At 40.8% G+C, this 23,274-nt stretch overlaps 1 protein-coding gene across 1 annotated transcript in view; it reads left to right on the forward strand.

Moving 5' to 3' along the window:
- Positions 1 to 23,274, forward strand: part of DMD (dystrophin) — a 1,824,373-nt gene that overhangs the window by 1,576,078 nt on the left and 225,021 nt on the right. The window contains exon 60 of the mRNA XM_036304100.1: positions 20,070 to 20,130. Within this exon, the coding sequence (XP_036159993.1) occupies positions 20,070 to 20,130 (61 nt within the window). The remainder of the gene's footprint in view (positions 1 to 20,069; positions 20,131 to 23,274) is intronic.

The following is a 23,274-nucleotide window of genomic DNA, read 5'->3' on the forward strand; positions in this document are numbered from 1 at the left end:
TTTTGTTTTTCTGTAGACTTAGATGAACTCTTCCTGGTTTAAAATCCATTCTCTTGAGCTTTTTAAATATACTTTCAGATATCAGCAATGACAATCATCTTGATTTCAGTCTACTGCAAATACTGCTGTGTTATGTGCTATGTCTCCTTAAAGCTGTAAGAAACAGGAGGAGTAGGCTTAGGTGATGAGGAGTATTAAGGATACATGGGAACATAAGGAAGGATGGAGAACAATAGTCACCATGATGCCTATGTTTGCTTCTCTCTGTATATGCCTTTGCTTCTATAGACTTCAGACTGTCAGAGTATAATGGCTACTCTCTCCTCTCTAATTTGTGACTTCTACTACTACCCTTTACTCCTGTTTTCTTCTCTAGATCTCTGACTTTTTCACTTCCACAACTTTCTACCATCTACATTTCTCTGTGTATTATAATCAAACTCTCCAAGAAAGAGCATCTGATTGGGTCAGCTATTTCCTATCTGTTTCAAATTTAAGGCCAACTCATAAACCACAAGCTAGGCTATAAAGCAGGTTTTCTTGACCTGGGCACAATTGACATTTGGAGCCAGGCAATTCTTTGTTGTGAGATCTGTCCTATGCATTTTAGGATGTTTAGCAATACCCCTGGCTTCTATTTACTACATGCCAGTAGCAACCCCCTCCCTCAGTTGTGACAAACAAAAATGTCTCCAGACATTGTCAAATATCCCCTTGAAGTTAAAATTGTCCCTGGTAGAGAACCACTCCTGTACACCAACCCCTGGACAATGTGTAGCCATGGCAATGGAACACTAAGTAGAATGACCTATGCCTGAGGAAGGATCTGAGACTACTTTTCTATACTCCCCATCCTCTTCAATGAAAATGAGTGTCCTCAGCAGACAACCTTTAGCTGTTTTTCCCTTCAGGAATTGCCTCGGTAGCCCCACTCAAGATCACCTCTCTTCCACTAGCAGCTCCTGCCCAACGCAGGAGTACTAAGTCCTGGCCATTTGGGTCCAACTCAGGAGAACTCTAACATTCTACTCAAGAGCTCCTGTGGGGTTGACTAAGACTATCACTGGGCCTGCATCCCAGCTTGCCTTCCCTCTATTTCCATTTCTGCTTCCTTCTTCTTTCCACAAGTGTTGATCCCAAGGACACATCTTACTAAATATCCTGCTCTCTAAACTTGGTCCTAGAACCTGCTTCCTGAGGAACCCAATCTGTGAGGGAGCAATGTAACTGACAGTCATTTAGAAGCATCTGAGGAAAATGCATTCTAGTCACTGGGTAATTTGTTTTACTCTTGCTTTCATAATGAGTTTGATGACTTTGTCCAGTATATGTAGTGATGATCATTAAGGTGTCTGACCTCACGATCTCCATTAATGGGTAAGGACTTTTGGGACAGCACAAAACTATTTCATCCTCTTGCTTTACACCTTAAGCTCAGTAGCACACATACCAATGACAGGCAAGAATTAGAATGTAGAAAGAAAAAAAAAGAAAAAAGAATTAGAATGAAGGATAGTCAATAAATATCATAAAAGGAAATGGGTTGGAATGTGAGCACTATAAGGGTAAAGGGCATGCATTGCTCTTTTTATTTTTAATTTCATGCATCTAACACATTGCAGATAAATACAGAATATGCCTTGATTAAATGAATAACTGGGCACTCTAAAGGTTATTCCCACTCTAATACAATAGGAAATAACTTACTCTAGTGCCTAGTCTCATACCCTGAAAAAGTTATGAGCTTCACTTCATTTTCAGACAGCTAAGAATTGGTTCATTCTGTCACTCAGCAAATAGCTACTCAATGAACAATATAATTAAGATTCTGTTCTAGGTGCTGGGGAAACAGCAGTAAATAAAAGAAAATCTGTCATGAGATTAATTTTAATAGGAGAAGACAGTCAGGTCATGGTAAGTTTGATAAATCAGGCTAGAGGTAATTAGTGAAGGGAACTCTTTAAATGGGGCAGTCAGAGTGGTGACATTTGAGTATAGAAGTAAGGGAGCAAGCCAGGCATATGGGGCAATGGGTTCCAGATAGAGAAAACAGGACATGCAAAGGCCCTGAGATGGGAGCATGGCATAGAGGGATTAAGAAACAAGGAGGAAGCTAATGTGACTGAAGCCGAGGAAGCAAGATGATGAATGATAGGTCATTGAGCAACCAAGAGCCTGGCCAAGTAGTTCTTGGTAAGAAAGGAAGACTTATGAGGGTTCTGATCTAAGAAGTCACATATGGCAAACTGTGTCCATTAGCATTCATTCATTCATGTATTTGTTGACCAAAGCTAGGCCCTTAGAATAAGAAGATGAGTAAGGCAGAATCCTGGCCTTGGGATACTCAAATTCAAACCTAAAGAGCTAGACGTATAAAAAAATCATGACTTTCCATAGTTCTGGTAAATAGTGGGAGGTGTGGGAGTAGAGTGGGGGAGTAATTAATTCTACTGTGAAAGAAATGAGATATTATATACAAACAAGCATTAATGTACATTCTCCCTAAGGCTGCATGCAAATCCAAGGTAGAGGGTATTTAACTTGATAGAAATCTAGCAAAGACTGCTTCTGATTGCTTGGCCCTTGATTTCACTTAGCAAGAGTCACAGGATGTATTTGGTGATGAGAATCAGGTTCTCCCTTCTACTTAGTCATGCTTATATGATGAATATCCAATTTTACATGTCACCTCCTATAGCCCTTTTGTCCAGAAAAGGGATTTTTTTATGTATGTATAATGAATATAAGTATAGGTTTTACAGAGTGCTAATGTTTTAATGAGTTAGAAATAGGCAGACAAGAGAGAGAATAAATGGGGGCAGTTTGACTTAGAAAGAGAACATCTGAGCAGCAAATGTCTTGAGGGGGGGGCGGAATTGGAAGAAGAATGGAATAGAATGAGCTCATTTGTGGTGTAAGTTAAGGACAGAAGGAATTTATTTTCAAAAGGTAAAAAGTGAGAGTTCACATTGCGGAACTTGACCTAGGCCAGCTATCAGGGGAAAGTGAATGATTCAATAGACTTGGCCCAGGAGGTCTGGAGCAGATACATCTATTAGAGGTGTCAGGGGAAGAGAGAAAGTATTGAACCAAATCTTCAGATATTCCCAGAGCCCAATACAAAAGCTCACCAGAAACCTTTCTATCTTAGGGCAAAATAAAGGACAACAAGGTGTAAGTCTTAAACAGAACAAATCAGATAATTCCTCTAACATGAACCAACCACATTAAATACAAAAAAAAGAGTACATTTGGTAATGTGAGATTTAATTTAAAAATCAGAACTAAATTTAGAAATTAAAATGAAAATACCTTTTTGTTTCTTTCTAAAAACTCTTAGCTATTCATTTTGAAATCCTAAGCAATCCTATCTAATAAAAGAGAAATATGGTAATTAGCGTACGACTGCTACCCTTCCCATTGGCTAATCAGGGCGATATGCAAATTAACTGCCAGCCAAGATGGTGGCCGGCAGCCAGGCATCTTAAACTGAACATGAGGCTTGCTTGCTTCAGTGACGGAGGACTCCAACGTTCCCCACCTGCCGCTGCAGGCCTCTGAACTTGCAGTTTGAAACATTGTAACAAATATAGAAGATAAACGAAACCCCAGAAACCAGCTTTCAGCTGGCCGGGATCTCAGAGCTGGAGTTGATACAGTGTTTCGATTATAGAACCCAAACAAACCAGATACCTGCTTTCAGCAGCAGAGGCCTCCCTCAGAGCTGGAGCCAGAGCTAAAGCTGGCCCAGAATTAAAAAAAAAGAAAGAAAGGAGCAGTTGGGAGCTTCAGTCACCGCCAGCCTGAAAACAGCCCTCAGCCCCTCACCCAGACTGGCCAGGCACCCCAGTGGGGACCCCCCACCCTGAAGGGTGTGTGGCCAGCTGCAAACAGCCATCATCCCCTCATCCAGGCTGGCCAGGCACCCCAGTGGGGACCCCCCACCCTGATCTAGGACACCCTTCAGGGCAAACCAGCCAGCCCCCAGGCCTCTATTCTATGTAGTAAAAAGGTAATATGCCTCCCAGCACCGGGATCAGCAGAGCCACGAGGCCTCCCGGCACCGGGATCAGCGTGACAGGGGGCAGCGCCCAAACTCCCTGATCGCCCTGCGGCTCTGTGTGTGACAGGGGGCAGGACCACAACCTCCCTATCGGCCCTGCTCTGTTCCTGACAGGGGAAGGCGCCCCAACCCCCTGATTGGCCCTGCTCTGTGCCTGATAGGGGGGCTCCCCAACCCCCTGATTGCCCTGTGGCTCTGTGTGTGACAGGGTGCAGTGCCCCAACCCCCTGATCGGCCCTGCTCTGTGGGTGATAGAGGGCAGCGCCCCAACCCCCTGATCTGCCCTGCTCTGTGTGTGACAGGGAGAAGCTCCCCAGCCCCCTGATGGGCCCTGCTCTGTGCATGACAGGGGGTGGTGCCACAACCTCCCCATTGACCCTGCCTTGAGTGTGACGGGGGGAGGTGCCCCAACCCCCCAATCGGCCCTACCCTGAGCATGACTGAGGGTGGCATCGCAACCTCCGGATCGGCCCTGCTCTGTGCATGACAGGGGGCGGCGCCCCAACTCCCCAATCGGCCCTGCTCTGAGCCCGACCAGGGGCTGCACCTAGGGATTGGGCCTGCCCTCTGCCACCCGGGAGCAGGCCTAAGCCAGCAGGTCGTTATCTCCCGAGGGGCCCCAGACTGCAAGAGGGCACAGGCAGGGCTGAGGGACCCCCCCTCCCCCACCGAGTGCACAAATTTTTGTGCACCAGGCCTCTAGTACTAATATAAAAGGATAAAACACAATTACCTCATACTTGACAGCAGCATTAGAATGCTAAAGGAAGATCTGTCTCCTTTCATGTTCTACTACACTGAGAACTACATAAAATTTTGAAGAATCAGAAAATACCTGGAAGAGGAGGAAGAGGAATTATTTATTGGCATTGTTTTCTAGGCTCATGTTTTGGTAGTAGTTTTTAAAAATATTTTTATTGATTTTTAGAGAGAAAGGAAGGGAGAGAGAGAAACATTGATGTGAGAGCAAAACAATGGTTGGCTACCTCCTGCACACCCGCTGCCAGATATCAAGCCCAAAACCTGGGGTTGTGTCCTGACCGGGAATCAAATAGGCAACCTTTTGGTGCATGGGACAATGTCCAACAAACTGAGCCACACTGGCCAGGGTTTTTTTTTTTGTTGTTTTTTGTTTTTTGTTTTTTTTTGTTTTTTTTTTAATATATTTTATTGATTTTCCACAGAGAGGAAGGGAGAGAGATAGAGAGCTAGAAACATCAATCAGCTGCCCCCTGCACATCTCCCACCGGGGATGTGCCCGCAACCCAGGCACATGCCCTTGACCGGAATCGAACCCGGGACCCCTCAGTCCACAGGCCAACGCTCCATCCACTGAGCCAAACCGGTTTTGGCTGGCCAGGGTTTTGATAGTAGTTTTAATTGCTTTAGGTCAGGGGTGGGCAAACTTTTTGACTCGAGGGCCACAATGGGTTCTTAAACTGGACCGGAGGGCCGGAACAAAAGCATGGATGGAGTGTTTGTGTGAACTAACATAAATTCAAAGTAAACATCATTACATAAAAGGGTACGGTCTTTTTTTTTCAATAGTTTTATTCATTTCAAATGGGCCGGATCCGGCCCTCGGGCCCTAGTTTACCCACGGCTGCTTTAGGTGGTAGTTTTTAATAGTTAGTTTAACACTAGAACCATAGAGTCTCTCTCATTTGCCTGGTTCATCTGAGATTCCTCTCACTGTCAGTAAGTTAGTTAATGGAATAAATATCCTGCTAATTCATCACATTAATGATGATAATAATAGGGGTAGGAATAGGAATACAGAAAACATTGCACACTTTTTGCTTTTAACAGTGAGGAAGGATTTTACATGGAGTAACCTGTTAATCCTCACAACAACCCTATAAAATAAGGATTGTTATTGTCTCCATTTCACAGAAGAGAAAACTGAGACTGACAAGTTTAATAACTTCTAGAGCAGCGGTTCTCAACCTGTGGGTCGCGACCCCTTTGGAGGTCGAACGACCCTTTCACAGGGGTTGCCTAAATACATCCTGCATATCAGATATTTGCATTACAATTCATAAAAGTAGCAAAATTACAGTTATGAAGTAGCAATGAAAATAATTTTATGGTTGGGGGTCATCACAACATGAGGAACTGTATTAAAGGAAGGTTGAGAACCACTGTTCTAGAGGGTTGCCACTATCTCTATCTTCCCCCCTCTCTTTCTCTCCTATATGAAAGTAAAAAGCTTCTTTTCTCATGCTTATGGATCTAGATGTCAATGAGAGTTTAAGTATTCTACATAAAGTTTGACTGGGAATCTCTTCCTCAGGCTGCAGGTTAGCTGGGTTTGGTTCCAGGCTGCAAATTCAGTTCAGAGACTGTCTCTAAATGTGTTGGGTTTTGAAGGCCACGCTGAAGGATCAGAGGCCACTTGGGACATGTGCTCATGGCAGATCACCAGAGCATAAGTGGACAAGCCTCTGTTCATGTCACGTCTGTAAAAGCCTCATTGGCCAAAGCAAGTCACATGGTCAAGCCGAAGGTCAAGGTCTGGGAAGCACACTGCCCACCATGAAACTATGGCTAAGATGTAGATGTTTAATTCTTTTACAATGGAGTAAAGAATTGGGACCAAAATTTCATCTCTCCCACACTCTTATTCCTTTCATTGTTGCCATATCCTTCACTCTTTCTGACTCCTATCTTGCTTTCTAAATAGATGTACATCCCATCTATAGTCATTTGGTTTTTAATATCTGAGTTGCTCCCTACTGTCTCAAGTTTCAAATTTTACTTTCCTTGAAATTTCCCTGGTGCCCAATACAATACCTTTCACACAGAGAGCATTCAGCAAATGGTGTTTACCTGCCGTCTTTTAAAATCACATCTGGAGAGACACTAAAGGCACCTGGCAATATTGCACTGACTTGTTAGTAACCCGACTTAACCCAAACGGCCTGAAGATTGCAGCCACTTTTACCTGGAGGAAAGTTCAATGATAATAGTCAGCCAGTTCTTTTCACAATTACTCAGAAATTTCACAAGCATAATTCAGTCACAGCTCTATTTATATAGACACCTATTCTCCTCCATCTGTCCTTATGAGGTTTGATTTCTTTGCTAATGTCCTAAGTAGCCACAATAAGGCTCTTAGAATTTTGTGCAAGTCAGTTTGAAGGAGCATTTCTTTCATGAGTAATGCCACCAAATATTGTTTATTACACTTTGTGGGACTGTGCAGCCAGCAGCACAGAGTAGTAGATATAGCATTTATCTCTGCAACTCAGTCACCTTGCCAAGTAGTTTAGTATGAATTCTTGACTTCCCTGATCAAATGTAAGCCTAATACACTACATGACTTGACCCTCCACTGACAAATCCAATGGTGTGGTGCAGATGGTCCCTAATTTACAATGGTTCAACTTGTCCATTTTCTATTTTACAGTGGTGGGAAAATAATATACATTCAGTAGAAATCAGACTTTGAATTTTGAGTTATGATCTTTTCCCGGGCTAGTGATATGTGGCATGATACTCTGTAGTGATGCTGGGCAGTGGGAGGCAGCCATAGCTCCCAGTCAGCTGTTTGATCACGAGGGTTAAAAAAACAATACTCTGCAGTGTACTGTGTTGCCAGTGATTCTGGGGTATTGCGTTTTGTGTTTTCACATCCCGTTATGCCTACAAAATGTTCGTCTGTGTCTCCTGCTTCTGGTGAGAAGAGGAAGGCAATTACTATTGAGATGAAACTCAAGATAATTGACCAACTACAGGCTAATTTAAGTGTTCTGAGCATGTTGAAGGTAGGCCAGGCTAAGCTAAGTAAGTTAGGTGTATTAAAGTAAATGCGTTTTTGACTTTGGCTATTTTAAACGTACAATGGGTTTATCATTCGTAACCCCATCGTAAGTGGAGGAGCATCTGTATTCTGTTCTCCATGTGTAATGGTCTCAGAGCTTAGTGTTATCTATCTGACAGCTCATATAATATTTACAGGTTGTTATTCGTGAGGAATTTTAGTTAGCCATAAAGATTTTCACAGCTATGGCAGACATTAGAGGTCTCATTCATCACTCCTGTGACCTTCCCCTCTGAATGTAGCCCATCTGTCTCTGCTGTTGAAATCTTTATGGAAAAATCTTCCCATGTTTGAAAGTTTAGTAAGTGATCTTAAAGTTTTCATTGAATCTTTACTTTTGATATATAGTATAGACATATAAAGCACTATTCTTATTTTAATGTTTTGAAAAGTGTTAAATTTAACTTGGCCTTTCAGTTAAATAACAGAAAATGTAATCTTGCTACAGGAACTATATGCATCACATCAGAAGGAAATAGAAATAATACAGAAAGCAATTGCAGCCCTGGTCAGTGTGGCTCACTGGTTGAGCATTGCCCCATGCACCAAGAGATCACCAGTTCGATTCCCGGTCAGGGCACATGCCTGGGTTGCAGGCTTGATCCCCAGTAGGGGGCGTAAGGGGGCAGCTAATCAGTGTTTCTCATATGTTTCTTTCTCTCTTTCCCTAGCTCTCTGTAATCAATAAAAAGACATTTTTTAAGCAATTGCAATGGAGAAATATATGTACATACCTATATGTATATATCCAGCATTAACAATGACATAAAAACTTAAACACTGTATTATAATCTTAATTATGACCTTAGGACATAAAAAAGAAGCAGAAATAAATTTTTCATGTAATTTACTATTATAAAGAAGACCATAAGCAAATTCCACAAATAAATTATTTGAATGGGCTGGTTTACAGAACAGGAAAGAGGGAATGCCTAACCTCAGATGTTCTCCTTTCATGGACAACTTCTCAAATGATTGGTTAGGACCCAATTCTACTATTTTCTCTCTGTCTACCCGCTCCTTCAATTTTTGTGGTCTGGTTCGGCCTTCACCACTCTTGTGAAATTGCCCTGTTGAGATAACCAGGGATCTTGTGGCCAAACACATCTTCCTTTTCTATAGCCTTAGTCCTTTGGAACCCATTGGCATTCATACCTCACCATCTGCCTGCCCTTGTGTTTATTGTGCTTTATTGTAGTTTCTGTGTTGTTTTTGATGGCTTTTCTATTGCCACCACCTTTTCAGGGCATTCCCCAGTGTATAGCTCTCTTTTAACAGCCTTCTTTCCTTAAACAGTCTATTTTTTTATGAGAGAATAAATCTTTTATTTATTTACTCTTCAATAAGTTTAACTCTTTGTGGGGTACAGCATCACACAAATTCTGTGTCCAGTAGCCTTAGCAGGAAGGTTGCTTCAGAATTTGACTCAAACCATGCCACTATTTTCATAAGCATGAGTTACCTTTCCTCAGATTACTCTGTTTTTGTTCATTTTGCCACCAGGGGTCACTGTGTTGTTCTTTGCTTTGGACACATAAGCACATCTCTTGCCTACATAGAATTCAGTTTCATCTCAAGCATAAACACCTTCAATTTTAGGAAGATCGTGTGTTCCCTCTGGTTCCAGAGACTCCACTTACAGCCACACAAATGGCCTTGGGCCACAGCCTTCCACACATATATGTTGTTATAGAAGTCCTGTTCCCAGCAGTCTCCCCTGGCTTCAAGATGGCGGAAAAAGCAAGAGTCCATCCATTTTCATAGCTTCAGCTATCATCTTCTAGTACTTAACGTCTTGTCCTTCACTTGGGTTTCAGTGAAAGACCCACCTTCCAAATATTTTAACCTAAATATATAATTTATCTGAAATTTACCTCATAGCTAATTTTTTTCTGCCAGTGAAATTCCCAATTGCCTAACAACTAAGCCTTAGAAGTTCACACTTGCACTGGGTAATTCTCAAAATCCACTCCCCTACCTCTAATCCATTGTATATAATGCCACAAGAACAATGTTTTTTAAAAATATATCTTTTTATTGATTTCAGAGAGGAAGGGAGAGTGAAGGAGAGATAGAAACATAAATGATGAGAGAGAATCACTGATCGGCTGCTCCTGCACACCCCACACTGGGGATCGAGCCTGCAACCCGGGCATGTGCCCTGACCGGAATTGAACCGTGATCTCCTGAAAGAACAATCTTTTTATCTTTTCATCATCATTGTCCTCTGATTATAAAACAGTCTGTGCCCCTCTACTTCCCATTGTATCAAATATTAACTAATCTGTTCATCATTTATGCTGATGAATAGTGAACGGATGGTCTACCAACAATGAAGTATCTCTTCAGCAGATACTATTGGCTTAGGCAGTCAGAGATGTATAAATAAGTACCATAAGCCCAGGCAATTAGATGGTGTTCAAAGGCATTTCTCTCTATCACACTTTATACTATATATGGTACATTAATAGTAGTTAGAAGTGGTCTGTCTGGTGTGGCTCAGTGGTTGAGCCTTGACCCATGAACCAGAAGGTCATAGGTTTGATTACTGGTCAGGGCACACGCCTGGGTTGCAGGCTCAATCCCCAGTAGGGGGCGTGCAGGAGGCAGCCGATTGATGATTCTCTCTCATCATTGATATTTCTATTTCTCTCTCCCTCTCACTTCCTCTCTCTGAAATCAACATAATAATTTTTAAAAAATAGTAGTTAGGAGTGGATCCAAGAGTTGAAGACAAATGCTCAGGTGCAGCAAGGAGGTTGATCCTAGGATTGCCATCATTCAGACAACATCCCATAGATATGTGATTATGAACATTATTTGTATGGCAATTAAATATTGCAAAGCAGTTTCATATCTACTTTCTCATTTTATCCTGACACTATTTTGGGAAGGGAGCTATCATTATCCACATTTTTCGTGTAAGAAAAAGAAGGCTCACAGAGAAGATAAGACTTGCTTAAGTTTGTGCAGTAATGGTGGAGTCAGGACTCAAATCCAGTTCTTCTGAAACTGTGTTCTGGACACTTTCCACTTGTTCCAGATACCCCTCAAGACACTGAGTTGGGCTTTCAGGTAAAAAGCCAATGTACTGAGTGCCTTTCTGAACTCAAAAAGTTCAGAATCTATTATTGAAGAGACGGTATGAAAGGCATGTTCTCAAATAATCCACTGCATCAAGCAGTATATCTAACGAACCTTGAGAATTATGCCAACTAAGTGTCATTTACCTGTGGAAATGGATTATTCTCTTTCCATCTAGATCAACAAAGAAAGACTCCTCCTGGGAGGAGTGTAATTGTGTAAAATGCCTTTAAAATGTTCATGGCCTTTCATCAAATAATTATACCTCTATGAATTTTGCTTAAGAAAATTAACAAAAATGCATGCAGAAATTTGTCTACAAAGATGTTCATTGCAGCCTTACTTATAACAGTGAAAACTGGAAACAACTGATTTCTTCAAGAAGTTATGGTGCATCCACCAATGGAATGCTGTTCAGCCATTTAAAATGTGAGCCACAGATGCATTGGGTGAGTGGGAGTAGTTCAATGAGAAGCAGGTTTGGATGCATGCAACAGAAAACTAAACAAGGGCTTGCACAAAGTAAAACATCTTTTTATAGCCATTGGAGCCTGCTCACCAGTTCAAGGGGCCAGCCACAAGTACCAGGGAGTTAATGACACGCCCCCAACCTCCAATAGTATCTCTCAAGCAATAGTAAATAAATATTCTAGTCCCCTTGCCCCTGGGAAGGGGGGCGGGCAGATAACTCTGAAGTGTATTCTACAGTGAAGCCCTCAGCTGCACTGAGCCCCAGGTATCCAAAGCAATAATTCATCTTTTATCAATTTTTCTCCCTTCCCTGTCTTCCTACCTGCTTGTCTACCAGTGCTTCCTTGAATTACTGCTCCAATTACTTGTACTCACATCCTTGTCTCCATGTCTGCTTCTGAGGGATTGCAAGCAAGATGGCTTCCTTTCTCCTGGTTTCTATAGCTCCAGCCATTCTCACATCCATGTTCCAGGCAAGAAAAAAGATGAGAAAGGACAAAAGCTGCCTCTCAATTGAGTCAGCCCATTTTAATGTACTTTGCTCCTTCACATGCACTCTTCACACTTCCCTGCCTCGCTCTGAGCCTTGAGAGGTTGTCCTGTTTGGGCTGCATGAATGGCATCTCCAGCCCGCTGGCTTCGAGTTGGGCTCAGCCAATTGAGGCCCATGGTAGGAGATGGGTAGAAAGATGGCAAATAGATCAAAATGCTTATTCTCTAGACTCCTTCCAGGCCTGCTTCCCTTGACTAAAGATCTTGTCACATGACCTCTTCACCAATGCACATGCATGTTTGTTCATTTGGGAGAGAGAAGGGTCTCACTTGCTCTCCCCTCTTTATCTCTCCCCACCATTCCTAGTCCTCCTCTTCTGGTAAGAGTTCTCTCTCCTTGCTCCTCAGACCTAGGGTATTAATGGCTCCCTGTTGTTATTAAGATTATCCCTTGTGATTCTCCACACCTTGTACAGACTTTTGTGACCAGCCCTTTTACTAAACTCTATTCAACTTACCCAATTTGAATGTGAAATCTATTTCCCACCAGGACTCTGACTGGTACACTACCATTATATGTTCATCTCATTAAGTAATAATGTCCTTGAGGGCATGGAACCTCTTTCTCCAGCACACCACTCCCTACTCCACCCCTACAGGCAAATACCCAGCACAGGAACATACATATAATGTGTGTTCAGTAGATACCAGTTGATTGATTTTAATGCTGGAACATTAGATGTGCTCATTGGAAAATATCCCCAGAGACTAAAATGAAATGCAAAATAGCAGGAGCTAAGTCTGTCGTATTTACTGCATTAGCGCCAGCACTTTGCACAGTGCCTAGTGCATAATAGGTGTTCTACAAAAATGTGTTGCATAATGAGTGAAGTGATGTTAGGTATTGTTTTATTTCTTTAGGGACTGAAGCTCTGTTTTTGTCTTTCAGATGAAAATCAGTCTCATCTTCGTGCTTTGGAAATAGACTCTCTGAACTGATCAGATTATTTAACTTAGACATCTAGGACAGGACCCATGATGGAGATTACAGATCATAGGGAGACAGATTCTTACCAGAATAAAAGAAAGCTATTGCTAATCATCACTAAAGCCATAAGCAATTCAACAGAACCCCTCTGAGATCTGGTGACAACGAAGTTGTTCAAACAGCTTCTGTAAAATAATTTGGTGAATTTGATGGAAATGGTGTAGAGGATAAATTTAGATATCAGATATAGTATAGAGAACTTTAACTATATGACATTACAATTAATCCCTTTTAAGATGTATTTATTTACCAGGTTTGGCAACTATTTATAGACTACCTGTTACATACCACACATGATAAAGTACAAAGACTAGACAGATCTGGATGCATTCTTTGCTAGCTGCATATGACCTGGGCTAGTTTACTGACAATTTCTGAGCCTCAACGTCTTCATGTGTAATATTGGAATCACATGACCTCATAGGTGTTTGAGGGGTTACATTAAGGAGCATACAGTGCAGGGAACCTAGTAGACAGGCAACATGTTATTCTCAGTTTCCTGAATCACCTGACTTCAGTTTGAGTAATAACAAAAATTAGGCTCTAATACTTATTGACTTAGGACCTTAGACATGCTACTCCATGTGATCTTAATTGTCTCATTATCTGCAAAATGAAAATAATACCTCAAATAAGCTACTTGAGATCATGTTTCAAGTACATAAGCATTTTCTTATCTCCTCCAACACCTCTTCTATATTAAGCATTCTCAATGGGAGTGATATAGCCCCCAAGGGGGTGAAAATTGGTCCCTGAGGGATAAAAAAAACTTACTCTTTTTATGTAAAGCACAGATGCATACAATATATAACCAGTTATATATTACTACCTGTAGTATTAAAATTTCATGAAGGGAGTAGAGAGATTAGGAAAAAATGTCTTAAAAATACCTAGGTGTGGAGGGGAATGGAGGAGAGAGTGGCAAAAGGCCATTGCTCTAGAGTAGATCTCCTTGATAGAATGTGTCCATTAAACTATTACTAGAATTTGTACACTTCTGAGGAGCCAGGCACCAGTGGCTAGTCAATTCTTCCTAACACCTTTATCTTAACCCCATAGATGAGGTTTCTATTTTGTCTCCAGTGAATGCTGTATTATTTATTTTCATAATCTGCCTCCCCTTTTTTTGACCCAACTATGTTATCACACTCTAAATCCACCAAATATAAGAAAAGTAGAAAGATTAATGCCTGTATGTGGGTCTGAATTCCATAGAGTGCTGTCTTGGCACAGTTCGAATGACATTAGCATTCTTTTTAATTTTCTGGTTAGGCCCCTGTGTCGATTAAAATATGGCTTAACACCGGGGTGCATCGTTTGGCACATTCTGTTCATCATGCATTAAAACGGGTTGAAATAAGAACTTCTAAACAAAGCCTGGCCTGTGGTTGTGATTTTCAAAACCACCTTGGGCACAATATTGGATCCTGTCACCTCAAGGGAAGAAAAGCATTTGAAGGTAGAATTGCTACCCTTTCTTGCTCTTAATAACAAACTGAATGAGGGAAACTCAGAGGTTGGTTTCGGAATAAATAAGCTCATGTATAGTTTGCTTTTTAAATTCAGTAGACAATACCTCCATGGTGCTGGTGCCCTATAATGATGAATGATTTTTACACTCAAGAATCAGAATCACAGAGCTACATTCGAATTACATGTAGTGGTTATAGAAATATCTCTATAAGAAAATACAAAAGGATAGCACATTCTCACATAAAACTATTTGCCAATAAATCTGCTTGTGATGGGCTACTAAAAATGGACACATCAGGCAAAAAAAGATGTGTGTGCCTACTACCTAGGCTCCCTTTAAGAAGGATGACAAGCCTTCACTGCCACACTGAGATAAGAAACAGCTCTTGTTGGCGTGGGCACTCCTGCAAGAAATGAAATAATTCTGGGACACACTTATGAGAGTTACCATATATTTGATCAACTCTGAATATGTGCAAGACTAGAATTATCTGGCAGTCCCAAGCAAAATTGCCTGACAACTCTAACACTTTCTTGCAAAGGAGCACTGAATCTAATCGCATAGAACCACCCTCTGATTGTGTATTTCTAAAGCAAGTGGTTCCGGTGTGTGTGTCTGTGGTGGTGATGAGCCTAGGGAGGAATAGGGAAAGGCCGTTATTTATTTATTTATTTTTGGATTGAGGACTTTCAGTATAAAATTTTAAGGTTTCAAATGATGACTGCAAAGCAGCTATAAACTGTGAATCAAATGGCAAAAAAATATCTTTCAGCACAAAAAGTTCACTGAGTCTCACCGTTGGATATATTTGATATTTATCCAACACATAAAGGCAAAGTTTTTTTTAATTAAATCTTTTTTGTTCAGATTATTACAGATGTTCCTCTTTTTTTCCCCCATAGCTCCCCTCTACCCAGTTCCCACCCCACCCTCTGCCCTTACACCCCCACACACACTGTCCTCATCCATAGGTGTACGATTTTTGTCCAGTCTCTTCCTGCACCCCCTACACCCCTTTCCCCCCAAGAATTGTCAGTCCACTCCCTTTCTATGCCCCTGTTTCTATTATATTCACCAGTTTATTCTGTTCATCAGATTTTTTATTCACTTGATTTTTAGATTCACTTGTTGATAGATATGTACTCCTTGTTCATAATTTTTATCTTTACCTTTTTCTTCTTCTTCCTCTTCTTAAAGGATACCTTTTAGCATTTCATATAATACTGGTTTGGTGGTGATGAACTCCTTTAGCTTTTTCTTATCTGTGAAGCTCTTTATCTGACCTTCAATTCTGAATGATAGCTTTCCTGGGTAAAGTAATCTAGGTTGTAGGTTCTTGCTATTCATCACTTTGAATATTTCTTGCCACTCCCTTCTGGCCTGCATGGTTTCTGTTGAGAAATCAGCTGACAGTCATATGGGTACTCCCTTGTAGGTAACTGTTTTCTCTTGCTGCTTTTAAGATTCTCTTTTTGTCTTTTGCTCTTGGCATTTTAATTATGATGTGTCTTGGTGTAGTCCTCTTTGGATTCTTTTTGTTTGGGGTTCTCTGTGCTTCCTGGACTTGTAAGTCTATTTCTTTCGCCTGGTAGGGGAAGTTTTCTGTCATTATTTCTTCAAATAGGTTTTCAATATCTTGCTCTCTTTCTTCTTCTGGCACCCCTATAATTCAGATGTTGGTTCGCTTGAAGTTGTCCCAGAGGCTCCTTACACTATCTTCATATTTTTGGATTCTTTTTGCTTTTTGCTTTTCTGGTTGGGTGTTTTTTACTTCTTCGTATTTCAAATCTTTGACTTGATTCTTGGGATCCTCTAGTCTGCTGTTGGGAGTCTGTATAATATTCTTCATTTCAGTCAGTGTATGCTTAATTATTAGTTGGTCCTTTTTCATAACCTCGAGGGTCTCACTAGATTTATCGAGGGTCTCACTAAATTTATTGGTGGTTTCTAGAAAATTCTTGAATAACCTTATAACCGTGGTTTTGAACTCTATATCCAGTAGTTTGCTTTCCTCCATTTCTGTCATTTGTGACCTGTTTCTTTGTCTCCGCATTTTTTATGCTTCCCTGTGTTGATAGGGTGGCTTTCTGTGCTAGGTGTCCTATAGGGCCTAGTAGCTCAGCCTCCCCAATTACCTGAGGTGGACACTCGGTGCACCCCTTTGTGGGCTGTGTGCACAGTCTTTTTGTAGTTAAGCCTTGATTGTAGTTGTTATCACTGGGAGGAATTGACCTCCAGGCCAGTTCACTGTGAGAATCAGCTGTGTCTATGGTGGGAGAACTTCTGTGCTAGAGACACACTTCTGGGGCAAGACTTGTTTCAGTGGGGCTTTGGTGCTCACTGAGTTGCCCCCTGAGTGTGTCCCTTATGGATCTGAGGACTTGTCATCTGGATGGTCCCACTCTGACCACTGGGTACACTGGCTCTTGGATCTCTAAGGAGGTGCTAATTTAGCCTCTGCCTGAGGCTACCCAGCAGGAGCTAAGGAGAGATCTTCAGATTCCTCTTCTTTGTTTGGGATTTGGAGGTGCCCAGATGAGGCCCAGCTGTGAAGCAATGCAAGCTGCTGTGGGGCCTTGGGCCTTCTTTTGGATGTTCTGGGTCTCTCTGACCCAGCTGCTGTTTGTTAGGTAAGTTTAGATTGCAAAGGGCCAGGTCATTCATATGCAAAAGCCTCTGCGCACAGCTTGGGTGGGGCGGGGTCTCAGGGAATCAACAGGGCGGAGCAAACAGCTATGGCTGATCCTCAGCCCTGCCCTAAGAGGCCCTGGTTCTCAGTGTCCCGCAGTAATCGCTGGAAGCACCTCTGAGAGAAAGCCGCCCTCAAGTTCCGACCGATGCCAGACAGTCCAGTTTCTCCCCGTATGAGTCTGGGTCCCCAAAGACTCGCCTGGAACTGGAGTTCAGAGTGGGAGCATGTGTCTCCCTCCCGATTGAAAAAGACAACTGCGTCCTCAGTTGCCAGCCCCTGGCATATGCGTCCATACCTCTGCACTTTACTTCCGCACCTCCTCTGAGTCTCAGTGTGCTTTTCTCTTTCCTTCTACTTGTAGAATTTCCACTCAGCCAGCCTTCCTGTGGTTCTGGATGATGTCCGTTTTGTCTTTTAGTTGTATTTTTGAAGTGGTTGTGTGAGGCAGCAATTTCAGGTGTTTACCTATGCCGCCATCCTGGTTTCTCTCTAAAGGCAAAGTTTTTTAAAACATAATGCTTTTATGTATAATTTATATACTTTGTAAAATTTTAACAATGAAGCACTCTATTTGTAAAAGTTTAAAAAATCATATTGATCTGGAACTTATAATTTTTTTAGAATATATTTTTAAATCTTTTCAACTATTTAGTTCAAGCATATTCTGATTACTGCTCTAGGGTGTTTGTTTGGGGAGGGGAGGTTTTGGGGGTTTTTTTGCTTTTATTGTTTAATAATGCTAAGTCAACTATAGATACTTGATGTAGGTCTAGCCATTAGCTCAGCTGGGCAGCGCTGCTTTCTTGCTAGATTTTCTTGTACTTCCAGAGGACTTACCCAGAGTCAGAAGGACTTTCTGGACTATTAGAATAATAAATACCTGGAAAAGGATAATGAAAGAAATTGTGGGGCCCAGCCCTTAGGGACCTTTAAGAAAAGAGTAACTGGTCTTTTATCAGATTAGGCATGCATAGGCTTGGTAATACCTCCAGTGAGGGCTGACCTAAAGACTCTCTGGAGTTCTCCTTTTCATGATGCTGTTGATTTTTGGAGCTTTTTTGTATTAAGGTATACCTGACATACAACATTATATTAGTTTCAGATGACCAACATAATGATTTGATTTCTGTGTATATTGCAAAATGGTAACCACAATAAGTCTAGTTAGCATCCATCACCATTATGATGCTGTCCTTTTAAGAAGAAGGTGTGCTGAGCAGCCTAGAGCTATGATTCTGCCTCTCTACCATGTTTCCTACTAGAGAGGGCTTGGGTTATTAGGTTTCCATAGCACCAGACTCTGCCCAGGTACATCAAGTCCAGCCTAAATTCTCAAACCTGGTCCTATTTACTCTGTGATTTAATCTGGGCAAGAGATCTGAGACCTAGAGAAGAAAAACAGACAAGAGTGGGGTAGAGAATGTAAAAGACAGAGAGGATAAGAAGAGAGAGAGAGAGAGAGAAAAAGAGAGAGAGAGAGAGAGAGAGAGAGAGAGAGAGAGAGAGAGAGAGAGAGAGAGATTGAAGGCAAGGGTCTACTTCAAAACAGCAGATAAATGTCTTTTTCCCCATATTAAAAACCTGTCTGCCAAAATGAAAAGACTAATTAGCAGCTAAATACAAGTCCATGCTCTGTATCTTTTTAATGACATTTCACCAAGGTACAAAGCAGCATATCTGGTTGAAGGTTGGATGATTTGATCCTTCTATTACTCAATATAAAGTAAAGAATCTGTAGTTTCATTACCCTTAAATTGTCTGACAGTAGGTGAAGTTAACTTATATCAGAAGCTGTTCTTTCATATTATACATTATAGTCAACGATATATTAGCTTTGACGTTTTGTTACATCTCAGTACACTGTGGAGTGGATTTACTATGAAACTAATTTAGAAGGGAACTTTTCATCGAAGGAAATAATGGTCAGCATCAGCTGTGCTTCAAATTATAAGCAGGATGGAAATTCAGGAAAAATCGCTAGATGTTAATAAGAATGATTCTTATATTTCTAATCCTGAGGATATTCTATGTCTCCCAAACTCCAGTTTCTTAAAAGTCTATTCAGGAGGGAGATTTTATTGTTGAAGAAATGTTATAGTACATCCTAACATGATTATTTTGTCTTACAGAAAGAAAACATACACAGATTCAACAGTATATAAAAGTTCAGCTTTGTGAAAGACAAACACTATAACTGAAACATTGAAAGCACAATTTAAAGATGATTGATTTGACTAATACACAATCAAGTCTTTATAAAGTGAATTCCCCATACATGAAATTTAATTTTACCTATAGGATTCATCACTCATCACAAGGGTTTTATGACATTCTGTTATCAGATGCCATTCTCTCACTTTTTGTTATCGTTTCTAATAAGATCATGCTGGTCAACTGACATTTTGAGGCTCCAATTAAAAAGATAATCAGTAAATGAAATCAGTAAAAGCCAAATAAAGAGAAAAACAAACACATCAGAGTGATAAGTGTAGTATTTTAGCTTCAATAACTTGGAATGTAAATATATCACAGAGGGATGTTTCAGCTGCTAAACTAATAAAACCCAGTCAATCAAATAGTGAAAGATATCAGAGGAAGTATTATAAGACAAGAGCCCAATGGAGACACATAAGAGAAAACCCATCAGTTTACTCATTCACTTCCTTATCTGTTCTATAGGTATGGCAGTGGAATGGTTTTTCTCCCTCTCTCTCTTTTTGCATTTATCTTTTGCCTGAATGACTTCAATTTCACTTAGATTAGGACAGAAACTTCAGAACAGCCAGTTAATCCATCCTGTGTTCATGGGCAGCTGAGCAAACAGACCAATATCAGTGTAAAATTGTAATTCTCGAGATTAATGTTGTCTTTCCTGTTTGCAGTGAACTTGACCTCCTTGCCTTTTTTTATTTCCTCTTTCAGCTTCTGTCCAGGGTCCCTGGGAGAGAGCCATCTCGCCAAACAAAGTGCCCTACTATATCAAGTAAGTCAGAACCATCACATTCTCTATTGTGGCTAATCTATATATTCGCAAGTGAATTTATTTGTAAAACGTGACATTAGCCTGGCCTACAATACCTAGTTCTTTCTTCCCCAAGGAAGCTTGGATAATCAACTCATGTTTAAATTACCACTAAAAATTTGCTGATGCCTTTAGGAAAAATCCATTTGATGCAGCTATGTGTTGTGTTTTGTGATTGGAGGTGGTGTAGATTTTTCACAATACAACAAAAAGCTGATGATGACATTACTAGTGACCTGGTACACAAATTCGTGCACATTGAAAGGAAATTAATTAGAAGAAAAATTTTAATATCACTATTGGGCCTTTCTCTATAATAGAAGCGTCGACCAAACTCATGATCAACAATGTCAGATTGAAACACACGCATGCGATTGGCGCCAGCAAGAGCTTTATATATACAGATAAACTTACTTAATTAGATCTGCTTTCTGATTTAGCTAAACTTTTTCCAGCCCAGTGAAGCACCCTAACTTCTCTTTCAGGTAATTGTCAGCATCACAGCAGTAAATATCAACACAAAGCAGATTATTATTACAGATCACACAGGGAGAACAAAGGATAAAATATTTAACTGCAGCAGTGTTTGACTATATTCTGCACAGTGAGAAAACCTGAAGTCATTTTCAAGGTCCACCATTTCTTACTTCTTTTCAGTTGGGTCAAGTTTCTAAGCTCTCTAAATCTCTGTTTTCCGACTAATGAAAAGAAAGTAGGATTCCATCGAGTCTCCTGTGTACCTACTCCAGGACTTCTGTGAGGATCAAATGAGATGAGGCACAAGAAAATGCTTCACAGACATTTGGTTAAAGTGTAAAATGTTTGCACCTGACTATAAAGCAAGTCGTGTTCCTGCGCTGCAGAAACTCCAAGGAGGCTAGTCGTCGCTAGGGAGAGGAAGCTGAGCGTTGCTACGTGATGTCATTACCCAGTGCCCACAGCCACCATTTCTGGGCTGGGCTGGGCTGTGGGCCACATTTTGCTCCATGGGGTCTCGGCAACGTCAGCTGTGATTTGGTGGGCTGTCACTCTAGGATGGTGGCGGGGCCTGTGTCCCAGTTGGGGGAATCTCAGTGTTGCTTTGTTGGTGCCAGATCCGCGGTGCCGTTTCTCTATAAATGGCCAGTGCACGTCTCAGCAGCTCCTGCATTGAGCATCTGCCCCCTGGTGGTCAGTGTGGGTCATAGCGACCGGTTGGACAGTCAGACTCTTAGCATATTAGCCTTTTATATATATAGATTGACAGTGGAAGTAAATAGTTACAAGAACAATTTAATCTATTGAGGGGTTTTTCTGCATTTCTTCTTCAGACAGAGATGGAAGTTTTCTGCAACTATATGTACACAAACTATTTTAGGTGAATAAATACTTCATGAACCCAAAAGGCAGTCAGCAGCAGTCCTGGATTTGTGGAGCTGAGTTGTTCATTCTCGAAATACAGCACTCAGCATTTTTCACATAACAACAACAGAATGATACCATTTTCTGGGGCCATCTGTGTCTGTCAAAGGAATACAGGTGCTTAGAAGCATCTTCAGCAGGATGCTGCCTGAAATACAAATTATGATACATTGGGTTGACATGGAAGAGGGAGGGGAGAGAGGATGTTGAGTTTTTATGATACATTAACAGTGTCTCATCAATTGTGTGAGTGCAACTTAAATTTAACTTGGAATCAGCTGCCTCAACAATTAAAACTAATCAGATTCATGAAATAGACTTCGATACCAATTAAATTCTTTGAATTTGCCTCTACCATGAGTCTGACTAAAAATAATGTTTTTCCATTTTTTCAGCCTGCTGTCTTTTATCAAGTCTGTTTTTATTCTTCCTCTGCCCATCAATTCTTCATAATTCAGTTCTAAAACAATAACAGCACTCCTAGATCTTCATTACTACAGTTCTCAAGAAATTAGATTTCATGCCTCAGTTTTGTTAACTCAGAAGAATGGGGATGAGGGGGCTCTTTTGGCTATTCAAGGAAAGACACATCCTCTAGAAAAGGTTTGTCTTATTAAATTTTTCCAGACAAGGTATCTCTTATCTTTAAAAATTCTTCTTTAATATGCTTTGATCCTGATTTCTAATTTTCTTATTTTAAATTTTATTTTTGTTATATATAATTAATGATTTAGTCACTCTATGTATTTTAAATACCTATTTTAAATCACCTGTTTTATTAAACACTATATTGACAGGCACTGTATTGCTTTACATACACTATACATTTTTCAACCCATTTTATTAAGCTCTCCCCAATCACCTTCTACATCATTGCCTTTGTCATGACAAACTTTCATTTCTGACTCAGATTTGAGAACTACTACTTCTTCAACCCATTTATAAAGTTCTCACTTTATCCAATCTTTATGAGCTGAAATAAAAACTTGTGGCCAAGGTTTTAGTATCAACTGAAAATTCAAGACATCTTTAAGCCATTCTTCTCCAAATCATTACTTGTTTGGGGCTCATTAAAGGACTCCTAGAGCCCTAGCCAGTTTTGCTCAGTGGATAGAGCATCGGCCTGCAGACTGAAGATTCCCAGATTCGATTCCATTCAAGGGCATGTACCTTGGTCACAGCTTGATCCCCAGCCCTGGTCAGGGCACATGCAGGAGGCAACCAATCAATGTGTCTCTCACATCGATGTCTCTCTCTGTGTGTCTCTCCTCCTCCCTTCCACTCTCTCTGAAAAATCAATGGAAAAATATTCTCAGGTGAGGCTTAACAATAAATAAATAAATAAATAATAAATAAATAAATAAATAAATAAATAAATAAATAATCTCCTGGAGATTCCTAGAGTTGCCCTCTTCCCCCAGTCCCATTGTCCTTTCCTTAAATATGTATCTTCTCCCTGATGTTACATGTGCTACAAAAGATCCCAGTACCTTGCAGTGAGGAAATGAAAATGAATTCAAACAAAAAAATAAAAAGGAGAAAAAGTCTGTAAAAGCTGTAAACCCCTCAACCCTCCACCACCACCACCACCACCATCCCATATATTAATCTCTTGCTGTTCCTTGGTAGAATCATAGAGCAGCTACTCTCTATTTGTCCAGTACTGTTCACCATCTTGAAGATCATGGTAGTGGTATTGATAAA

The sequence above is a fragment of the Myotis myotis genome, unplaced genomic scaffold (assembly GCF_014108235.1).
Source record: "Myotis myotis isolate mMyoMyo1 unplaced genomic scaffold, mMyoMyo1.p scaffold_m19_p_4, whole genome shotgun sequence".
Classification (NCBI taxonomy): domain Eukaryota; kingdom Metazoa; phylum Chordata; class Mammalia; order Chiroptera; family Vespertilionidae; genus Myotis; species Myotis myotis.